Source organism: Erinaceus europaeus, chromosome 10 (assembly GCF_950295315.1).
Source record: "Erinaceus europaeus chromosome 10, mEriEur2.1, whole genome shotgun sequence".
Lineage (NCBI taxonomy): Eukaryota > Metazoa > Chordata > Mammalia > Eulipotyphla > Erinaceidae > Erinaceus > Erinaceus europaeus.
The window spans coordinates 41,669,876-41,692,083 of NC_080171.1; the positions used below are offsets into that span (position 1 = coordinate 41,669,876).

General features: G+C 38.7%; 1 protein-coding gene across 2 annotated transcripts in view; it reads left to right on the forward strand.

The window, feature by feature from the left end:
* The window catches only part of KDM4C (lysine demethylase 4C), a 397,677-nt gene that overhangs the window by 310,731 nt on the left and 64,738 nt on the right, over window positions 1-22,208 (forward strand). For both annotated transcript variants that reach the window (XM_060199547.1, XM_060199548.1), the window contains one exon: window positions 11,760-11,945. In XM_060199547.1, coding sequence (XP_060055530.1) covers window positions 11,760-11,945 — 186 coding nt within the window. The remainder of the gene's footprint in view (window positions 1-11,759; window positions 11,946-22,208) is intronic.

Here is a 22,208-nt window from a genome sequence, read left to right on the forward strand (position 1 = left end):
TGTTAATATTAACGGTTAACCATTCTTCTGTAGAAGCAGCACAATTTACATTCACAACGATAATATGTAAAATTTCCTTTTTCTCCACATCCTAAGTAGGATTCTAGGAGTTTTAAATATTCAGCCTCAAAACTGTAGTGCTGAAATATATACTACTTTTAAACAAGAGCAGTTTACATATTAGTACTCTGAAGCTTAAAGGAGTTCAGTTGTGTGGATAAATTAAACCATACACAGAAGCTCACACAAGTGAATTAGAGTTGTGTTAATTTCACAAAAAAACAAAAACTGGATCATATTAAATGCAATCATCTTTTAAATGCAATGTGAATGATAGAAGACCACACTTTAATTTTATTATTGCCAACAAGCCATAATATAAGCAATAAATATCTCTTAAGAGTATGACTGCGGGGGTCGGGCGGTGGCGCAGTGGGTTAAGCACATGTGGCGCAAAGCGTAGGGACTGGCCTAAGGATCCCGGTTCAAGCCCCCGGCTCCCCACCTGTAGGGGAGTCGCTTCACAGGCGGTGAAGCAGGTTTGCAGGTGTCTATCTTTCTCTCCCCCTCTCTGCCTTCCCCTCCTCTCTCTCCATTTCTCTCTGTCCTATCCAACAACGAACAACGTCAACAATGGCAATAATAATAACAACGAGGCTACAACAACAAGAGCAACAAAAGGGGGGAAAATGGCCTCCAGGAGCGGTGGATTCATGGTGTAGGCACCGAGCCCACAATAATCCTGGAGGAAAAAAAAGAAAGAGTGTGACTGCATTCTTTCACACATCTGCTTAAGTAAGTCACTGATCTGTTTGAAAAGATTGCACAGAAAAGGAATTTTTATATATTGAGAAAATTCTACCAAGAAGTATGCAGAGAGTAAAAGCTCATTTAATAGTTATGCCAAGAATAAGGAAGATGTGACCTAGCATCTAAAAAGTATTTACTTCCAGCCAAAATAAACTTAAAATAAGTTAATGTTCTCACCTTTTAGCTGAAGAGTTAATTGCTGGTCTAGTCTGATATTTGCTTGAGGTCAGTCAGTCGGTCAATTTTTCATGACAGAAATAATGTTATTGATAATGTATATAGGGCATTGTCATTTTCGTGAAGAAAAAAACAACTGCATGTTTGGATTTACCATATTCCTCTATTACTGCTGTGCTTTCTTTTTTTTATGAGCTGGAAAGATGAGGAATTGAAATAGATATTGTCCTGGGGACCAGATGGTGGCACACTGGGTTAAGCACACATAGTATGAAGCACAAGGACCTGTAAAAGGATCCTGGTTTGAGCTCCTGGCTCCCTACCTGTATAGAGTTCACCCCACAGGCAATGAAGCAGGTCTGCAGGTTATCTTTTTCTTCCCCTTTCTCCCCCTCCCCCTCTCAATTACTCTCTGTCTTATCCATTAAAAATAGGTGGGGGGCAGTGGATTTGTGGTGCCGGCATCAAGCCCCACAAATAACCCTGGAAGCAAAAAAAAAAAAAAATAGATGGTATCTTTGGTTGGTTCATTTGGGAAGTGAATCTGCCAGTCCTGATTCTGAAATGTTTTGAGTTGAAAGATGGAGCAACTCTATAGATGTTTTAGTTTATGCCCTAATCTTTTTCTTTTTTAAATCAAATGTCATAAACACAATATAGTGAAAACCTAGGGAACAAAACAGTAGCCCAGGAGGGTGGGCAGTAGCACACCCGGGTTAAGTGCACATAGTACGAAGTGTAAGGAACCAGTTTTGAGCCCCCAGCTCTACACCTGCATGGGGCGGGGGGGTCACTTCGCAAGTAGTGAAACAGGTTTGCAGGCATCTTTCTCTTTCCCTTTCTTCCCCCCCCCCTCAATTTTTCTGTGTCCTATCCAACAACAATAATGGATTAAAAAAAAAAAAAGGCCACCAGGAGCAGTGGATTCATAGTGCAGGCACCAAGCCCCAGCAATAAACCTGGAGGGGGAAAAAAAAAAGCAAGCAGCCCAGTTTCTACTAATCTAAATATTATTTTCTTCATTTTTGCTTATTGATTAAAATTTCTGTCCATAGGTACATATTTTTAATTCCTATATTCATAGTGATTGTATATTTTTATTATCTTTATTTATTGAATGGAAACCACCAGAAATCAAAAGGGAGAGAGACAGACACCTGCATCCCTGCTTCACCACTCATGAAGCTTTCTCCCTGCAGGTGGGGACCGGGGCTCAAACTCAGGTCCTTGTACATTGTAACTTATGAGCTCAACCAGGTGTGCCACCACCTGGCCCTGAGACTATGTATATATATCCATATATATACACATATATGGATATATATACATACCATACATACACACACAATTTTATTGACTTCTTGGTTTACAGTACTATTTAAGCTTCTGGAGTGCAGCTTCACACCTGTACGTATATAGACTTCATCTCACTAGGCACTAAAGTTCTCATTTCATTCCACTATCAGATTGAAGCTCCTCTCTCCTTACCCTTTCCCTTTGGTGACCACTGTATTTTACAAAAAGAACTATTTTTGTTCATTTGTTTTGTTTTCTTTGATTACTTTATTCTGTACTCAAGATAAACTGATAATTTTATCATCTCTTGAACTATTTTATTTAATTACTTAGAGTTCATGCGTGCTATAGCAAAAGGCATAGCTTCATTTTTTTTTTACTAGAGTACTGCTCACATCTGGTTGTTGATGATGCCAGCTGTTGAACCTGGGACCTGTTGCATACAAGTCCTGTGTGTTATCACTGGTGTATCTTAAAACTTGATGTGTACTCATGAGAAAACTGGCATACTATTCAGGTGAGCTATCTTACTGGCCCAATCATTTATATTTTAAATAATTACTGATTGATTGATAAGAGAAAGAATCAGAATACCACTCTGATATATGTAACACTTGGATTGAATCTGGATTTCACACACTCAGGTTAGACCCCCCTAGTCACAGTGTAACTTTCCATGCCATATACCACAACATCCTTGTCCAATAACTATAGGTTTTTTAAGTTAATTTGCATCAAGTACTAATGTATTGTTTTTATGGAGTCCTATGACAGTTTTTGGTAAAACAAATGTGCTCTCTTTTTAGACAAATGTCTTTAAAGACCTCAAATAAAATACCAAGGCTTACAAAGGAAACAACAGTCTTGATCTGATTGTTAAGATATTTAAAAATTTAGTTTGTGTTATAGTAAAATGCACTTCTTAATTTTTGTTATTTACCTACTTATTCATTGGATAGAGACAGAAAAAGAGATGGAAGGGGGAGGGAGAAAGAGAGACACCTGCATCAGTGCTTCATTCTCCACCATTGTTGATCTAAGTTGAGGGCAACGTCCTTTGGGGGGCACACAAAGGGGTTTATTTTGTTGTTCCTGATAGAAATGACCGGTAACAATGGACAGAGGGATTTATTCGAGATCTAGACTCATCATGTCTATCTGGGAATCTCAGGACTCCCTGAATAGGGCCCCAGCTGATGGGGTGACCTGATAGTGACTAAAGAGTCATCATTAAAGTATGCCAGTCTCTTGCCCTTATTCAGCTTTTGCAGTCCTTGCTTTGATAAGGTTAGCTTTGGAGTGAGTGAGAGAACTGTAATAGGAAGTAAGTGAGGAGGGTATCTAAGTCTAAGTAGACACTATTTCATTATGAACTTTATACAGACTGACTGCAGACTCTTGTGTACTTTTGCTTTCAGGTATGTATGTTGCCCTGACTTATGGATACATGTGAATATATGCTCTATCTCATGGGACCTGGTTTATATCTAGGTTTTGGGACTTTGTTAGGAAGTGAACTGCCTGGAATGTAATTAGAGAATCCCATGAAAGGAAAGGTCTTATCCGAGTAATGAGGGTGAAGGGTTGACATTTTATGCCTGGACGTCTCTGGACACAGTCTGAAGTGATGAAGCATGCTGAAGTGGTACTCGTTGTGTTGATTAGATTGGGTTCAGCCCATTCAATATCATTTGGTATGAATTGAGAGGAGCATGCAGGAAAGTGAGCCCCACCCTAGAGGTTCCAGGACTGGGGGAAATATAGGCTCTATAGAGGAAGCCAGAGGTTCCTGCTGTCTTAGGGTTTAAGAAGACAATAGATAGTTATTGCTATAATCACATTATTTAGCAATTGGGTTAATTTTGAAGAATCCCTTTGTTAGGATTTGCTGTACCATACACAACATCACCATAATTTATGTCCTTTGACATTATTTGTATATAGCTGTGCCACAGGTTGCTTCTGTTTTCCCTGGTCTAAGCTTTTAAGAGAGTCAACATATCAAAGACTCTGTGTATTAAAAAGAGTCTCTGTGCTTTTAAAAGTTTGAGACATTCAATCTTTCTTCTCTCATATTAATTAAATAGTGATTTATATGACTACAAATTAATAGGGGTATATATAAACACCATTCCCACCACCAGTAGACTGTGTCCCATCCCATCCTTCCCCCCACTTCCTACTCCCTGCCCCATGAAGCCTGAACATCCACACTGACACTCACCCCAGGGTTTTTACTTTGATGCCCTGCTCCAAATTTACTAAGTTTCAAAGCAAGTTTACCTAAATAATCTAGAAGTACTCTCATGTTATGTTTTTGAATTAGGACAAAGTTAGGATCATTCCTAAACCTTATATTAGAATCTGTTTTACTGCATTTTGTTCATTCCCTGAATTGGAAAGTACAAAATGATTTCTACATAACCCTAAGGGCTACTTAACATCAAAACACCCAAACTTATCTTAAACATGAGGTGATTTTTTTTTCTGCTGAGGCAGCCCATTTTATAAATTTTGAGTGGTGTAAGGCAGTGGTTACAGACCTCAGGAGAGAGGGAATGGCCTCAGGAATAAACCTTCCACATTCACTCGGGAACCCTAACATGAACCCATTTTTCTCAGGACTGCAGTTGTCTCCACAGGAAAGGTGTTTTTTTGTTTTGTTTTGTTTTTTCTCAAAAAGGTCACCTGGATATATCTGCACTCTGTTGTCCTCATAACTTTGCATCACCATGCTCTCAGTTTCATTTGGAGACACATAATTTTTCTCAATGTGATCTGCTACTGGAGTAATTGAAAGATAAGAGATGAAGAAGTTGAAGTAGACCTCAGACAGAACAACCCATGAGTGACAGTTTCTAATAAGAGTCAGTTTTATTCAGAGGCCTTAGGACAGATTCCAGTATTCATAGGAAGAAGAACACCTCAGCATAACAGCTTGTGTAGTTATCAAAGAAAAATGATTAGGTTGCTTTATTTTTTACATATCCTAACCATTCAAATAAGTACCATTTCCCAAGATAAGTATATACAGCCAGAATATGAGTAAAATTTTCATTGAGAATGTTAAGAAAATGCTTGTGGGAATATGGTTATAAGAGGAGTTCATGAGACCAGGATTATGAGACAGTTTCTTCATGCAAAGTGTATGGGAGCTGCCTTTACTACTCTGTCCCAGATCACAATAAATGAATACAGTTTCAGTGAGTATGCAAGGGACAGGTATCTGAGAAATTATAAACTCCCCCCTCAAAAAAGTCATAAATTAGACGTTGACTAAACAATAGTCTAGGTGTATTGCACCAAAGTAAAAGACTCTGTGATGGGGGTGGGGGGAGGTTTCAGGTCCTGGAAAAATATGGTAGAGGAGGACTTAGTGAGGGCTGTATTATTTTGTGGAAAACTGGGAAACATTACACATGTGTTGGTATCTTCTAATACTGCTTTTAAAAACCCCTTCTGTTTCATTTGGTTTAAATCCCCCCTGCTTAACACTGCATTCTATTTACATAACCACTGTATTCTATTTACATAACCACTGCCGTCTATTTACATAAATCACTTTTACATTTACATAAAGCACCACCTTCCCTCCAGGGCATTGGTGGTTTAGTGGTAGAATTCTCATCTGCTCCACCCCCTCTCCTTGTCACACCCTGATCCTTTCCTTGTCACACCCTGATTTTCACCAGTCACTTTTCTTTCCACCCTCTCTGCGTCACATCCTGTTCACACCCTACTTGGGAAGTATATATAAAGACAACATTGTTCATTTTAGTTAGTTGTTAGTTTAGTCTAGCTTGGTATAGATTGCGCTGTGTCCTGCATGAATAAAGAGATACTGCGTACAGCTCAACCATGAGTCCCTGGTCGTCTGTCTCCCGTCAGTGAAGCTCAGCCCGACACACATGTACAAACGATTGTATTTTACTGTCAACTGTAAACCATTAATCCCCCAATAAAAGAAAAAAAAAAACAATACTTTTCAGATGTTGGTTGTATGCTAAGGATAATTCATCATTATCTTGACATATACTCCCTCCCCCCGATATCTGTAGGTTTTCAGACTTGAGGTCAGAAACTAATTGAAAATGTTTTCTAGCCCTTGATTTGGTAATGCCAATAGCAAATCATATCTGATAGTCCTAATAATGTTTTTTTTTTCCTACCTGTCCTTGGAGCAGTAGAGACCTTGTAAACCAGCCTTCCTAAATTAGGTTAACAGGAAAGTTTTCCTTATTTTTAAATTTACTATTGAGAATTAAGTGACTAAAGTATGGTCATGTTTTAATACTGATTTAGGGAGAGAACAAACAGAGTTTCTAAGTGATAAATTTACAAACCTGGGTAGATTTTTCAGTATGTATTGCATACATATCAGGGGCTTTTTCAGGGTTTAGCTATAGGTAGTTTTAGGAGAGGGTGGTCTTTTCTTTCAAATAAATAATTTAGTAATCTGTGGTCAACTTAAAGTGCTTTTTTCCAAGGATATTTTGTTTGATCTTTTATAAGCATTAACTGTAAGTAATAGAATTTCCTCTGGGAAACAGGTTTCTTTTAATATTAATATTAGAAGAAATAAAAATACAAATACAGAAATACATAAAGAATATTTTGTGGTTTAGGAGGCCTTCTTTCTAGCTCATTAGATGCTTAGTGACCCTTAATATTTCATTAGGATAAGATTTTTTATGTATGCTACATGCTATGATTGTATGCCCCCTTTGCCCTGTAAATGCAATGAAGGGTGAGACACAAATGGACTGTTAGAGAAGTAGAAATTATAAGTGATTGGCTCTTTTCAGCTAATATAACATTGATGCTTTATGACTGAGAGATTTCCTATCAGTGAAGTTCTTTTTGAATAGTAGATTGTGATATTGCCTATTTTATTTATTTGCAAATGTTGTTTTTATGACTGGATTTTTACATAGCCTCAGTAATAAGTGCACAGGATAAGCTCTATTTTCTGATCAATGCAGGCCACATTTTTATATTAACCTGTTTTCCCACAACCTTCTTTGCCCTTCTTCTGCATTTGTGTTCAGATCATGTTCTTTTTTTTTTTTTCTTTTCTATTTCTGTGATGCTATTGAGCTAGCATTCAAAACCAGGTCTGTCTGACTTCATAATCTTTATAACTACTATAAATACTTCCCACATAGGGAAGATAGGAGGAGTGTGATACTTGGCCAAGGTATTCTCCAGATGTTTAATTTGTACACCGTTACAGGTGCCTTTGATAGTAAGATAAGTAGAATCTGTTCAACCCCACTGGAGTAAAGAAAAGAGACATGCTTGATCAACAGGCATTCTTAGCCAAAGGTCATATTGATTTCTTAAGTTGGGTTGAGGGTTAAACCCAAGCCATGCAGAAAATTATAATAAATGGTAATTCTGTTTTCAGTCTGAAAATTAGCTATCACTACTAAGCCACTGCCAGTCTCTTGCTTTGGCAAATGAAAGTACTGTTCAAGATCTTTGGTGAACTTTTTTTTCCCCTCCAGCCTCTCATCCTTTATTTATGCCCCTGTTTCTTAATTCATTTTTGTCTCATGTTTTCTTGCCTCTGAGATTTTTCTTTTGTTGATAGAGGCAGAGAGAAATTGAGAGAGAAAGGGGAGGTAGAGAGAGAGAGACCCCTGCAGTGCTACTTCACCACTCTTAAAGCTGCCCTCACAGGTAGGACTCGGGGCTTGCTTGAACCTGGATCCTTGTGCACGCCTAGTAACATGTACATTCTACCAGGTGTACCACTGCCTAACTTCCTCACCTCTGAGTTTTGTTACATCTTTTAGAATCTCCTTCCTCCTTCCTCATCCCTGCTGCATGAAGACTAAGACCTGCTAGTCCTTCAAGGTGAGCTCAGAGTTCACCTCCAGTCACTGATGTCACTGGTCCTCTAAATCCTCTGGGGCAGCATTTCTATGACAAACGGCAGACTCTGCCAATGAGCTGCACCCCCCAACACTTTCCAATGGAGCACCTGATCTGGTGTTGAAGCACTACATTTGCTGTGTAAATATCACCAAACAAAAGGCAATGAGATAAATGCCCTCTGATACATAGCATAAAGGATTTAATTCAATGAACATGTTATCATAAGCCATCTATTTTAATAGGTTGAATTTGAAGGATAACAATAGCTTTTTATGGGGTGGGGCAATGTGATGGGATGAATCTTATTAAAAGCAAAGATGCAGGAGAATACAGAATTGAGTTTCACTGTACCATTTCAATAGTGTCTACTATTTATAACATACTTAGGGTATTAAGATCAGAGCAGTTGTTTGTTGCACTAGCAATGTGAGGCTGCATATTAATTAATGTCTCTCATAACTCCCCAGTGTCTGTCCTCTGTGAACCTCCCCCCCTTTGCCTCTTTTTGAAGCCTCCTTCTCTCTCACTGAACAACTGATTTCTCTTGGTATTATTAGTCTGTTCTTCTCTCTGCTCCTAGTGACTCTTACTCTCATTTGACAGCTGTTGCATTATATTTTTCCCTCTGGCTAATTTGTTTACATAACTGTCTCCTTCCCCAAACTAAAAGCTTTTTGTTGTAGATTGCAGACTTGATCATATCAGTGTTTCCCCAGTGTTGGCCAGTATTGGCACATGAGTAATTGGCTTAATGAATACAGATGAGTAGGACATAAATTTTACAGATCAGATTTGAAAAATAGAATTCTATTCTAAAGCCTATATCTAAGGAGTTGTAATAAAAATGAAAGTTTCAGTCTTAAGTCTATGACTTGTATTATTAGTGACTTCCATTGACTCCAACACAACTTCCTGTTGGAGGTGAAAATGTTAGCTTGCAGTGTGTGTAGTGACTACAAAAACGTTTTTAGAGAGCAGAAGAAAAAATGGATTAGCTAATATATTATTATCATCAGCTTTATATTTGTCTGTAAGGGAAATATACATTAGAGTGGAAAGCATTTGTGCCTGTTTTGGTATTACCTGCTAATTTGTAGAATAAGAAAGACTCATTAAATTGGCAAAGCAACAATAAAAACATACTAAAAATCATATCTTTTTTTTTTTTTAAAGAAAGGGAATGTTCTGTAAACTTCCAGCTCCTTCACAGCTCATCATTTCTTGATGCCCTTTGCCAGGCTGTATGTTCCAGGAATCTAATGATACACAAAGTCTCATTGCCAGATACTTCATTAATTCCTTAATCCATTAGGAGCCTTAATGGCCTATGCCATTGGAATAAGTATGGAAATCCAGTCCCTCAAGAAAGTATAATGCTCTATAAATCATACTCGCCTGAGGATTCTGCCTTTGACACAGTGGAATAGATAAACGTACACTGTACTTTCTGAATCTCTTGCACTAAAGATATATATATATATATATATCCTTTAACTCTTTTCCTTCTTTTTTAATTTTTATTTTTAAAAAGGGAAATGGCAGAATTATAGGATAAGAGGGGTACAACTCCACGCAATTCCCACCATCAGAACTCCATATCCCATTCCCTCCCCCCAGTAGTTTTCCTATTCTTTATCCCTCTGGGAATATGGACCCAGGGTCATTATGGGTTGCAGAAGGTGGAAGGTCTGGCTTTTGTAATTGCTTCCCTGCTGAACATGGGCGTTGACAGGTCAATCCATACTCCCAGCCTGTCTCTGTCTTGTCCTAGTGGGGATCAGGGGAAGCAGGGCTCCAGGACACACTGGTTGGGTTGTCTGTCCAGGGAAGTCCAGTTGGCATCATGTTAGCTCCTGGTGACCACTTTTTAAAAAATTATTTCTTTATTGGGGAATTAATGTTTTACATTCAACAGTAAATACAATAGTTTGTACATGCATAACATTTCCCAGTTTTCCATATAACAGTACAACCCCCATTAGGTCCTCTGTCATCCTTCTTGGATCTGTATTCTCCCCCACTCACCCACCCACCCCAGAGTCTTTAACTTTCGTGCAATATGCCAATTCCAGTTCAGGTTCTACTTGTGTTTTCTCTTCTGATCTTGTCACTTTCTAAAATTTTTATTCATTCATTCATTTATTTATTTATTTTATTTGATGGGACAAAGAAAAATTGAGAGGAAAAGAAGAGATAGAGAGGGAGAGAGAAAACAGAAAGATAGACATCTGCAGATCTGCTTCACCACTTGTAAAACATCCCCCCTGCCAGTGAGGGGCTAGGGGCTTGAACCTAGATCCTTGCATTTCATATTATGTGTGCTTAACCAGGTGTGACACTGCACAGCCCCAAGAAGTCTAGCTTTTTGACCATTCTGTTTCTTATGTTTTCTGAACCTGACCCTGTGTTGTTATACAGTCATTTCCCCCTCTAAACATGAAGTATTAGTTCACAAATCTTAGATGTAGTAAAGCTGTTTGGTTTAGGTTTTTCTTATCTCTCATACCATATGCTCTGATACTGTGTAACACTAATTGCATACAATTTAATTTTCAGATTGTGTAGTTATTACTGCTGTTTTCATTTTCATTCTCACTTCCCTAGGCATAGGAAACTATAGATAGAGGGCTGGGCGGTAGCGCACTGGGTTAAGCATACAAAGTATAAAGTGCAAGGAACTGCACAGGATCCCAGTTCAAGCCCCCAGCTTCCCACCTGCAAGCTTCACAAGTGGTGAAGCAGGTCTCTAGATGTCTGACTTTCTCTGTCTCTCTCTCTCTCTCTCCCTCTGTCTCCCGCCCCCCCCTCTCTCTCTCTATATATATATATATATATATATCTTACCCTCCTCTTTCAATTTCTCTGTCCTATCCAATAAAAAAATGGGGGGGGGTTGCCATCAGGAGCAGTGAATTCATAGTGTAGGCACTGAGCCCCAACGATAACCCTGGAGGCAAAAAGAAGAAGAAGCTATAGATACACACCAAAATTATGCCCTTTGGGGGTGATTTTCAGTTTTATCATGTTGGGGACATACATTTTTTAGTCACAAAGGTTCAGATATGGTTTATTAAACACTCGAGCCTTTGCTTTCCACATTTAACACTTGATATTTCCTTGTAAATGGAAAAATTAGCTCATCTGTGTTATTTGAGTAGTTTTTGAAGACATCATCTAATTTAAGATGCTGCTGTCCACCAAGTACACATTCTCCCTCTTAATGAACATAGAGGTTTGCCATGCAGAAGGTAAAACAGAAGTCACCTCAGTATTCATGGGTGATTTACAGGAATGCCCATGGGGCATATTTTTCTTGCCTCTATGTCTAGAAAAGCTTGTGTGAAAAGGTTTGGTTTTACTAACCACAGGAGGATTTCAACATATGTCTGGTAATATGTGACCATAGCAGTTTGCTTCTTTGAAAGTACATCGCTATTGTTACACTTGTTCTCACCATCAGGGCCTCCAGATGGTCTAGATTTGTTGATGCAATCATTTCCTTTTCCCCATGTCTACTAGCTGTTATTCTATGAAGTATGGGAATTGGCTGACTTACAGTGTTTGTACTGACACTCTTCTCTCTTTTAACCTTTAAGAAATGCATCTTCTGTAGACATCGTGTTAAGAAAGTCTCTGGAGCCTGCATCCAGTGTTCCTATGGCCGCTGCCCAGCCTCCTTCCATGTCACATGTGCTCATGCTGCTGGGGTTCTAATGGAGCCTGATGATTGGCCATATGTGGTAAACATCACCTGCTTTCGACATAAGATCAACCCAAATTTGGTAAGGCTTACTGTCCTCTCCCTGATGCCACAATTTCATATGAATCTTGTATAGAAGATACATGCCTAGCATGCTATTACTCTACAGTGTTTTTTCATTGTTGACATGTCTAGACTATGAATTTCTTTAACCAAGGGAGCATGCATTGTTATTTTTTAGTATTTGCCGTGGATGTATCAGTGCCTGGTACATGCTAAACACAATACATAAATATTGACTTGAATGAATCAGTGAACAGATGAATGAGTGAAAACTCTTTGTGCCTGTCATGCTTTTGTCTCTTCTATAGGGCTGCTAAGTTAGGTGGCACAGATGTGTACTGTCCATATCCAGGAGTGAAGGTGAAAAGGCATGTGATCTTTCCTGAACATGAAACCAGATTCTAGCCTGGGTCTCGTTGCAATGAGAGTTGAGGGAGACTTGGTGCTGTGATATCTTTTCCCCTCTCACTCAGATACAAAGATTTAACCCATAGTAGTGAAAGTTCTGTAGTCGGGAACAGAGGGATGTTGTGTCATTTAGTGTCTAATCTCTGTAACTGAACTCTGACTTTGGAGCTTAGCCCCTCTCTTTTAGAAGAAGTAAAGAGCAACAACAGGATAAAGGGAAAGAGGATGGTCATGAACATTTGATGTCTTTCTGCTGGAGATTGAATAAGTGGACATCATGAAAGCCTGGGAGGAATGAAGATAATCTCAGAATGAAGATAATCTCAGAAATAATAGAAGTGTAGTTTTTTCTTTGAGCAGTTCCCTTAAGATTGATTCTGTTTCTATGAGTAGTCATCTACCATTGATTCAGACTAGGTTGGCAAGTTTTGGGGGATACTATTCTTTTAGCTTTAGAGACTTTGCAACCAAATTACATGTAATTTTGACAGTAAGTTTACCTATCCATGATGAATTGAATCTTTTGTTTTAAATTCTTAGAAGTTTTTACAGCAATGTAGATATAGTTATATGCCTTTGTTAGCTTCCTGGTCCAGTAATTGTTTTTGGCTGCAATGCGAAGGGTAGAGCATCATATTGACACTTAGCTTTATTAGCTTGCAGCCCTTTGTTATCCCTTGGAGGCCTGGCCACAGACTATTTGCAGCCTAACATGCTTGTCCTATGTCTCTAATAACCTCCTGTGAGCAGCCTGCTAAGACATCAGTAAGGACTTGGGGGGCTATGACCCCATACAGATCTCTCTGCTTTTTAACGATTACAGCAAATTCCACTGGCATCTTGAGAGATACTAGATGTTTGTGGGTAAGTGCTTTGTGTAGAAGTGTATGAGTTTGCAAATGTAAAAAATTACATCACCAGCTGTCTTATCTATTTTAAAAACTTTCCATTGTTTTAGGTCTTACGTTGCATATTCATTCATACTTCTTCCTTGCTAAGAATAGTATTGTATATTCAGCAGAAAATACATCTTAGCAAGTTGAAAATGTGCACTCCATATCTATGATGTTTTGCCATTTACAATGTGCAGTCAATAACACTACCTCATTAGATGATGCTGAGAATGCATGTTGAGTGGTGAACCAGAACGTGACCTCTAGAGTCAGAATAGTTTGTGTTCACACTTACATTACACAGCAACACAGGTACAGCCCTGTAACCTCTTATTTCCTAGCCTCAGCTTCTTTGTCTATAAACAGTAGTGGGCCTGTCTCACTGTGTTGTCTTCAATTCATGGCACAGCATAAGGCCTCAGAAGTGAATATTGTACCACCACATTCTTTTTTCACTACTACCATTGCTGGTGGTGCACATGAGTATTAGCAACCTTACTTCAGGATAGGAAACCCTGGTTAGAGAGGTTTATTTCCTTCCCTGATAAATTCATTTAGTAATTGATAGATACTTGAATAGAAATACCTTCTCAACTGACACTTGTTGAATTCCAAGCCTCAACCCCAAAAATATTGGCTAGTGGCAGTCACTTAGTTCTTTGCCTGTGTTCATATGTTCTTGTTTTAGTATTTCTTAGTTCTGTAGTTAGAATTATCATTCTATTATCTCTGTAGTGAATGATAGTTACTATTAGATTCAGGGTTTTAAGACAGTGCTCTTAATTGTGATACAATCAGGTTCATGTTACTAATGTGTTTCATAAGTGGATGGTGCAGGGGGAAAAAGTCACCTTAGGTAATTTATTTATTTATTTATTTATATTTATTTTTATTTGGGAAAATTGAGAACATCCACATGTTAGAACATGGGAGAGACAGATAGAGTGAGAGAGAGGGAGAGAGAAAGGGAGATGGATAGAGAGAGTGAGAGAGAGAGAAAGAGAAAGAGAGAGGGAAGGGGGAGAGAGAGGGAGAGCTCTTAGGTAATTTATAAATCACACTCCTCAAGGCCAGGTGGTGGCACACCTGATTAAATGCACACATTACAGTGTGCAAGGACCCAGGTTCAAGCCCCTGGTTTTTACCTGCTGGGGGGAAGCTTCACAAGTGGTGAAGTAGGGCTACAGGTTGTCTCTCTGTCTCCTCCTACCCTCTCAAATTCTCTCTGTCTCTGTCCAATAATAAATAAATAAATAATATAATAATAAAAAAGAAATTATCCTCCCCTACAGATCTACTTTAGACTTAGTACACTTTGTGAAAGATGTGGAAAACATTATGTAATCTCACTAGTAGCAGTGTCTTCTTTTGATGTAAACATTTTAGTGTTTGTAAATTTCCTTTACAATATTCTCTAGAGGGTTTTAAAAGATTAGATTTGTGAAACATCCTTGATAGTACTTGCTAGCTATTCTTAAGTATGCATTCCTTCCCAAAATATTAGACAGTTAACCAGAGGGAATTTGTAGAATCTGGCTCTTTGGTTAAGAACATTTTGATTGCCCCTCTTGCATAAAATGTTCTTTTTCAAGTATAAAAAAGTTCAGATTCACTCAAGTAATTCTCTTTTAGTAATGTTTGAAGATATGCTCCCTAGAGCCAGAACTGTAGTTTGTCTACGTTTCCAACCATGCTTTGATTATTTGGGAGTTATGGGCAATTGCAGAATTATAGCATTGACTCTGAAGTGCAGTTCAGTCTAACTTGGCAGCTTAACCCAGTCATTTTTCAGAATAGAGACAGATGCTGATATAATTTAACTGAAATGAAGTATAACTTTAGTTACTTCAGCAGGAACTTCATTTTTAGTCACATTAGAGTTTTGTCTCATTTATTATTTATTTTACAAATCGTTTGCTTTTTTGCATACTAATCAACCACTTTAAGGCAGTACTATTCTTCTTTTTTAAAAACTCTTATTTATTGGATAAAGAGAGCCAGAAATCAAATAGGAAGGGGAGACAGAGAGGAAGAGAAACTGAAAGAAACACCTACATCCCTGCTTCACCAAGCAAAGCTTTCCCTCTGTAGGTGGGGATCTGGGTCTTGAATCCAGGTGCTTGCGCATGTGCTCATGATAGCAGAGGACCTAGTGGGGGTTGTATTGTTAATGTGAAAAAATGGGAAATTTTATACATATAAAATCTATTGTATTTACTGTCAACTATAGAACATTAATCCCCCAATAAAGAAATTTTTAAAAATTTTTTATTTAAGAAAGGATTAACGAACAAAACCATAAGGTAGGAGGGGTACAACTCCACACAAAAAAGCCATAGTGATAATTTTCCTTGTGACATCATTATTTTAACTAGATCATTATTCTAGATTGTTTAACTACATTTAACTAGTATTTTGTCTTTTTGTTTCCAGTATTACATGGGCATCCACAGAAACTGCTGAGTATTTGATGAAATTCCCTTCTTCTTCTAGCGTTTGCCCTTCTTCCGTAGCCAGTTAATAGCGTCAGGTTGAGCCTGATGTAAAGTTTCGAGACCTCCTTTGAATCTGGAGAGGTGGCAGTCGTTGACTATATGAGTCATGGTCTGTCTGTAGCCACAGGGGCAGTTCGGGTCATCTCTGGCTCCCCAGCGGTGGAACATAGTGGCGCACCGGCCATGGCCTGTTCGAGAGCGATTGAGGAGGGCCCAATCATAATGTGCTAGGTCAAAGCCGGGTTGACGCTTGCAGGGATCTGTGATGAGGTGTTTGTTCTTTACCTCAGCTGACTGCCAACTTCTGTTTCCAAGAGTCTGGAACAGAGAAGTTCAGTGTAGGCGTAGGGGACCAGATTGGATGACGAGACGTCAAGCGTTGGACAGGGTGGGCGAAGATATCCGTGTATATTGGCAGGTCTGGTCGAGCGTAGACGTGGGAAATGAACTTAGATGATGCCACATCCCGACGAATATCTGGCGGGGCGATGTTGCTAAGAACTGGCAGCCATGGAACCGGGGTGGAACGGATGGTTCCAGAAATGATCCTCATGGAGGAATATAATTTGGAATCGATCAAGTGGACAAGGGGGCTACGGAACCATCCTGGGGCACAGTATTCTGCAGTGGAATAGCATAATGCCAGAGATGATGATCGTAGTGTGGAAGCGCTCGCGCCCCATGAGGAGCTGGCCAGTCTTGCAATGATGTTATTCCTCGCGCTCACCTTTGCTGCAGTTTTTATGAGATGTTTGTGAAATGACAGAGTGCGATCAAGAGTAACGCCAAGATAGACTGGCTGGGCTTCATGCCGGATTCTCGTATCACCAAGCTGCACATTAAGCTCACGCGAGGCCGAGGCATGGTGTAGATGGAAAACAGATGATACCGTTTTTGCAGTGCTAGGGATTAGTCGCCATTTTTTACAGTAATCAGATATCAGAGACATGTCTTTCGTGAGTGTTTCCTCAAGGATGTCGAACTTGGATGCCTGAGTTGCACAGCAGATGTCATCGGCGTAGATGAACTTCCTTGAGGAAGTTTCTGGGAGGTCATTGATGTAAATATTAAATGGCTCCTACGCTATTTAATGAAATTCCCTAAAGCTAGGGAATAGAGTTAGTTAAGAGAAAAAAAACTAGTATTTATTGAGCATCTCTTTTGCATTAACTGTTTCACCTGTATATCTTCTTTCAAGGCAATGTTGTTGATGTGGATAATGGAAAGTAATAGTGATGTTGTGTTCTGTATTTGTTCTTCCCACTGTAGAATTTTTTCTTGACTTGCTATTTTGCCATTCTAGTTGTCCCAAGGTTTATTGCTTTTAATCTAGTTAGTTTCAATAAGTGGTTTGGCCTGGAGACAAGAATTACACTTTACCATACTGTACCACATGGATCACTGATGCCTAATTATAGAGTTATGTTTTTACACCCTTAGTTTATATTAGGAGTTTGCTTAATGACACTTTATATTATTTTGCTTCTTAAATATAATCATGGTCTTTTATAAACTTAGTGGATACCAGTATACTACAGCTTCTTTCCTTCCTACTCATGTCACACTTTGTTTAAGACAGTTGGACTTTTATCTTAGGGCATACCATTGTGGTCATAAAAGCAGGACAATATTAGAGCACTTTGTCTTGTGGTAGAGAAGGCTGACTTGGAGATGAGAAGACACTGAGCAAACTCAGGAAATCTGGAATGGAAGCTGAAGTTCTGGTTCAAGTTAGAGCAGTTGGCAAACTAAATTTCCTCAGTGGCCATTTCAGGTGCTGAGGAAATAACACTTTAATTCTGGAGACTCGCCACAGATGGTTTACTGACCTTGTTAACTTGGTAGTCAGATATAGGAGGGAAGGGACTCAAGTGAATGAATAACTGAAAAATAAAACTCAAGAATTTTCTCTTCTCTAGGTCTGCCTTCCAATGCCAGTGAGCTTGCCTTGACTGTAGCATGGTTGATAAATCAAGCATACTTAAAGACTGAATCTAGCCTACTTTTTCTCTTTTTGTTTTCCTTTTTTGTGAAATTCTATGGCTGAACTATGTTTCCTTTTCATTTCCATCTGTTGTTTTAACAAAAAGAACCAGAAGCTAGCTAGCACTATTTTTTTTTTTTCCTTCAGGGTTATTTCTGGGCTCGGTGCCTGCACCATGAATCCACCGCTCCTGGAGGCCATTTTCCCCCCTTTTGTTGCCCTTGTTGTTGTAGCCTCCTTGTGGTTATTATTATTACCATTGTTGATGTTGTTCGCTGTTGATTAGGACAGAGAGAAATGGAGCTGGGGAAGACAGAGAGGGGGAGAGAAAGATAGACACCTGCAGACCTGTCTCACCGCCTGTGAAGCGACTCCCCTGCAGGTGGGGAGCCGGGGCTCGAACCGGGATCCTCACGCTGGTCATTGTGCTTTGCGCCACATGTGCTTAACCTACTGTGCCACCGCCTGACCCCCAGCTAGCATTAATTTAATAGTGATTTGAATTATCCCATTTCCACAAATGCTATTCTGTGTGAAGGAATATTTACATGGCTCAGTTAATACTTGGCAACGTCATGAACCACATAACTAAAGAAAATCATGTCTTCCACTCCAAGAACCACTTATCTGGTAACATTTTTTTTAGCATAGTGCATACACTTCTTCATTTCTGTACAGAATGATTTCACAGTTGCCAGGAAATTTTAAGCTTTTTAGCAACTTATTCTCTCTTTTAAAATACAATTAAAACATGTATTATTGTTTCATAGCTTGTTAAGAAAATTAAATAGTGACACTAATCCCATATTTTAACGTTGGTATTAGAGTCAAGCACTGTGGATTCAGTGGAAAAATATGAATAGAATGTGTCAAGAGACACAACAGCAAAGGGTATTTGACATTCCAACATCTTGTAAAGCTTAAGAAGAAGGATTTTCAATCCCTTCAAGTAGAAAACAATAATTAGATGCCACTGTATGTCATAATGAAATCCATAGATACTGATAAAATGTAATGAAAGTATAACTTTTTAAGGCTGTTAGCTGCTAGCAATGAAAAAGGCAATTGAAAGAGCTAAGTTCCAGCGTTTCTATCTAAAAAACTACTCTAGGTCTATATTATATATCTACCTTCAATAAACATGACATACGAAACTTTGTATAAAAGAGAGCCTTCACTATGCCTTCAGACAGAAAGTCTGGCAGGCTGGGAGTATCCCAGTTTTATCGACCTGTCCTTCTACAAAATGGTGGTCACCATCTTGGGCTCTGACACATTTACCACGAGAAAAAAAAAAATCTGTGTTTTCCTTTTTGGGAAAACTAGGTGATTTCCTGAAAATCCATTATTCAAAGGTAGTTTGTTTTTGCTGTGAAATATCTTATTTTCTTGTTGTGCAATGAATATAGTACATCAATGAAATAATAGAGTAATATCTGAAAAAAAAAAAAACAAGAAATCTGTGAATGTGCAGTGGCACACCTGATCAAGAGTACATATTAAAGTGAACAAAAGGAGCCGGGCGGTAGCACAGCGGGTTAAACGCACATGACGCAAAGTGCAAGGATCCCGGTTCGAACCCCCAGCTCCCCACCTGCAGGGAAGTCACTTCACAGGCGGTGAAGCAGGTCTGCAGTTGTCTATCTTTCTCTCCCCCCTCTGTCTTCCCCTCCTCTCTCAATTTCTCTGTCCTATCTAACAACGATGACATCAATAACAGCAATAATAATAACTAAAACAACAATAAACAACAAGGGCAACAAAAGAAAAATAAATAAATAAAAAGTGAACAAAGACCCGAGTTCAAACCCGTAGTCTCCATCTGCAGTAGGGAAGCTTCCCACTGCATTGAAGCAGTGCTGCAGGTGTTTCTCTGTCTCTCTTCCTCTTTATCTCCTTTAACTCTCAATTTTTCTGTCTCTATCAAATAAACATATAAATAAAATATTTGAGAAAGAAGCAAGAAATTCTTATTTCCAATATTTTACTAATTCATTTTTTAATGTTTTTTGGACTATTCTTGAGTGGACCTAGCATTCAGAAACCCTTGCTTTGGGAAGAAGGTAGGAAGAAGTGAATGTTCCTCTCTGTCAGCTTAAGGCACCCTAATGAGTTGTTTTATATTTTGTCCCTACTCAGTACAAGTTAGACTTTTACTTAGCCGCAGACATGAGAATTAAAAATAAATGCAAACCCTTTAGACGTTTGATTTAAGAACTTTTCATTGTACATTAAACAAATAAACAAGAACAATAAAACAACAACAGCAATTTTCAGGGCCCAGGAGATAGCACCAGTGATAATGCAACAGATTTTTATACTGCAGACATCAGAAGTTCCAGGTACAACCCTTGGGCCCAGTCATAAGTCAGAGCTGAGCAGTGCTCTGGGTAAGAGGGAAAATCTGTTTTCATGTACTTTTTTTTTTTAAATTTTTTTTTAAATATTTATTTTATTTATTCCCTTTTGTTGCCCTTGTTGTTTTATTGTTATAGTTATTATTGTTGTTGTTGTTGGATAGGACAGAGAGAAATGGAGAGAGGAGGGGAAGACAGAGAGGAGGAGAGAAAGATAGACACCTGCAGACCTGCTTCACTGCCTGTGAAGTGACTCCCCTGCAGGTGGGGAGCCGGGGTTTGAACCGGGATCCTTATGCCGGTCCTTGTGCTTTGTGCCATCTGCGCTTAACCCGCTGCGCTACAGCCTGACTCCCCATTTCATGTACTTTAATAACATATTTTCAGTTAAAAAAAATCTGTGTCCTTACTATATACTGAGAAGGAGCTTTTGCAGGAGGGATCAGAGTGGAGTTGAGGCAGTACTTGAAAAAAATGGGAGAGAATAGACATTAGACTAGAAGACAGGGTTGCAACTATATGGAACCTTTCACTTAATGTGTCTTCCCTTTCTGCCACCACAGGAAACCCACAGACTTCTCTTTCAATCAGTGTTGGGTATGTTGATGAATTTAATATGAGATAGACCAACAGGTAGATCTTGTTTATTTTGTTAATAGTAATGGACCTTAACGATATTATGCCCTTTGGTCAACAGTTAACAAAATCCATACTATTTCTTCTACTATTGTGATGGGCAGCAGAAACTTTTGACCAGCTTTTCTTTCATTGCTCCCTTGGCTAATTCTCCTAACATGTCTATAAAGAAACTTGGAAATTTGCACTTGTTCGATATCTCTACATAGTGTAATTGTATAGAATTTTATGTGGTCATTTTCTGCCTTCTTTAAGGTAGTCTCATTAGTTGGCAGCAGGATATGAATGTAGGCAAGACAAATAATAACAGCTAATGTTTATAGAGTGTATTTTATGCTTAACATGCATACTTAACTTAAAAAAAATTTATTTATAAAAGACCAGAGCACAGTGGAGTACATGTGATGCCAGATCAAACTCAGGGCTTCACATAATGCAGAACCTATGCTTGATCTGCTGAACTACATCTCTGATTAGTGTGTATTTTCATACATCTGAGAATTTGATCTTCAGAAACACTCAAGAGTCATTAAAATTTCCATAGTTTCAACATTACTGCAATAAGAGCACATGACATTTCATGTGCACTGTTATTTCCCATTTTCCCAAAAGAATCTATCACTTGGATTAGTTTACATAGCTTCACAGTTGACTGGATTCTCTTATCATGGCACCAAAAGATCTATTGAATTCATTTAACTAATCTATCTTATTTTAGGCTGCCTTATTAAGAAACCTTTGGCAGGGCCAGAGTTAACTCATCAGATAAGCTGTGTCTCTTGCCATGCACTCCTAGACTTAAGCCATGGCACTAGGGAAAGTTGTTGAGCTATCATGTCTTTTTGTCTCTTTGTCTATTCTGTCTCTTCTGTCTCTTTATCTGAATGTACAAGTCAACAATCACCTTCAAGGCCCTAGATTATGGATGAGAGGCATGGGCAGCAGAAAAAAACATAAACTGCATTTATTTGTAGCTACTTAATGCATTCACAAATTGTAACTGAGATTCAAAAAAATCCTTTTAGTGAAGAGTAGTAGGAATTTTTTTTTTTTTTGCCACCAGGATTATTGCTGGCTCTCTGTACCTACATGACTCCACTACTCCTAACAGGGTGTGTGTGTGTGTGTGTGTGTGTGTGTGTGTGTGTGTGTGTTGGGAATAAGAGAGAGAGGAAAGATACTGCAGTACAACTCTACCTTTTGTGAAACTTTCCCCATGTAGATGCCTCCATGTTATGACCTGGGTCTTGAGTATGGTAACAAGGGCCTCAGCTGAGTGAGCCACCTCCGTATGTCCAGACATGCATACCATTTAGAGATACTATATAAATGTCCTTTGCTTTTTCTCTGTTGAAAATCTCCTATCCACATTAGTTTTAAAATGTTATCTTATAATTGGACAAATTATTTTCATTCTGATTTTACTCCCCCCAAACTGTAATTCTTCCACTATCTGTCCCACCCCCTCCACCAAGATTGCTTTCTGCATTTTTAGATTCTTTAGATTTT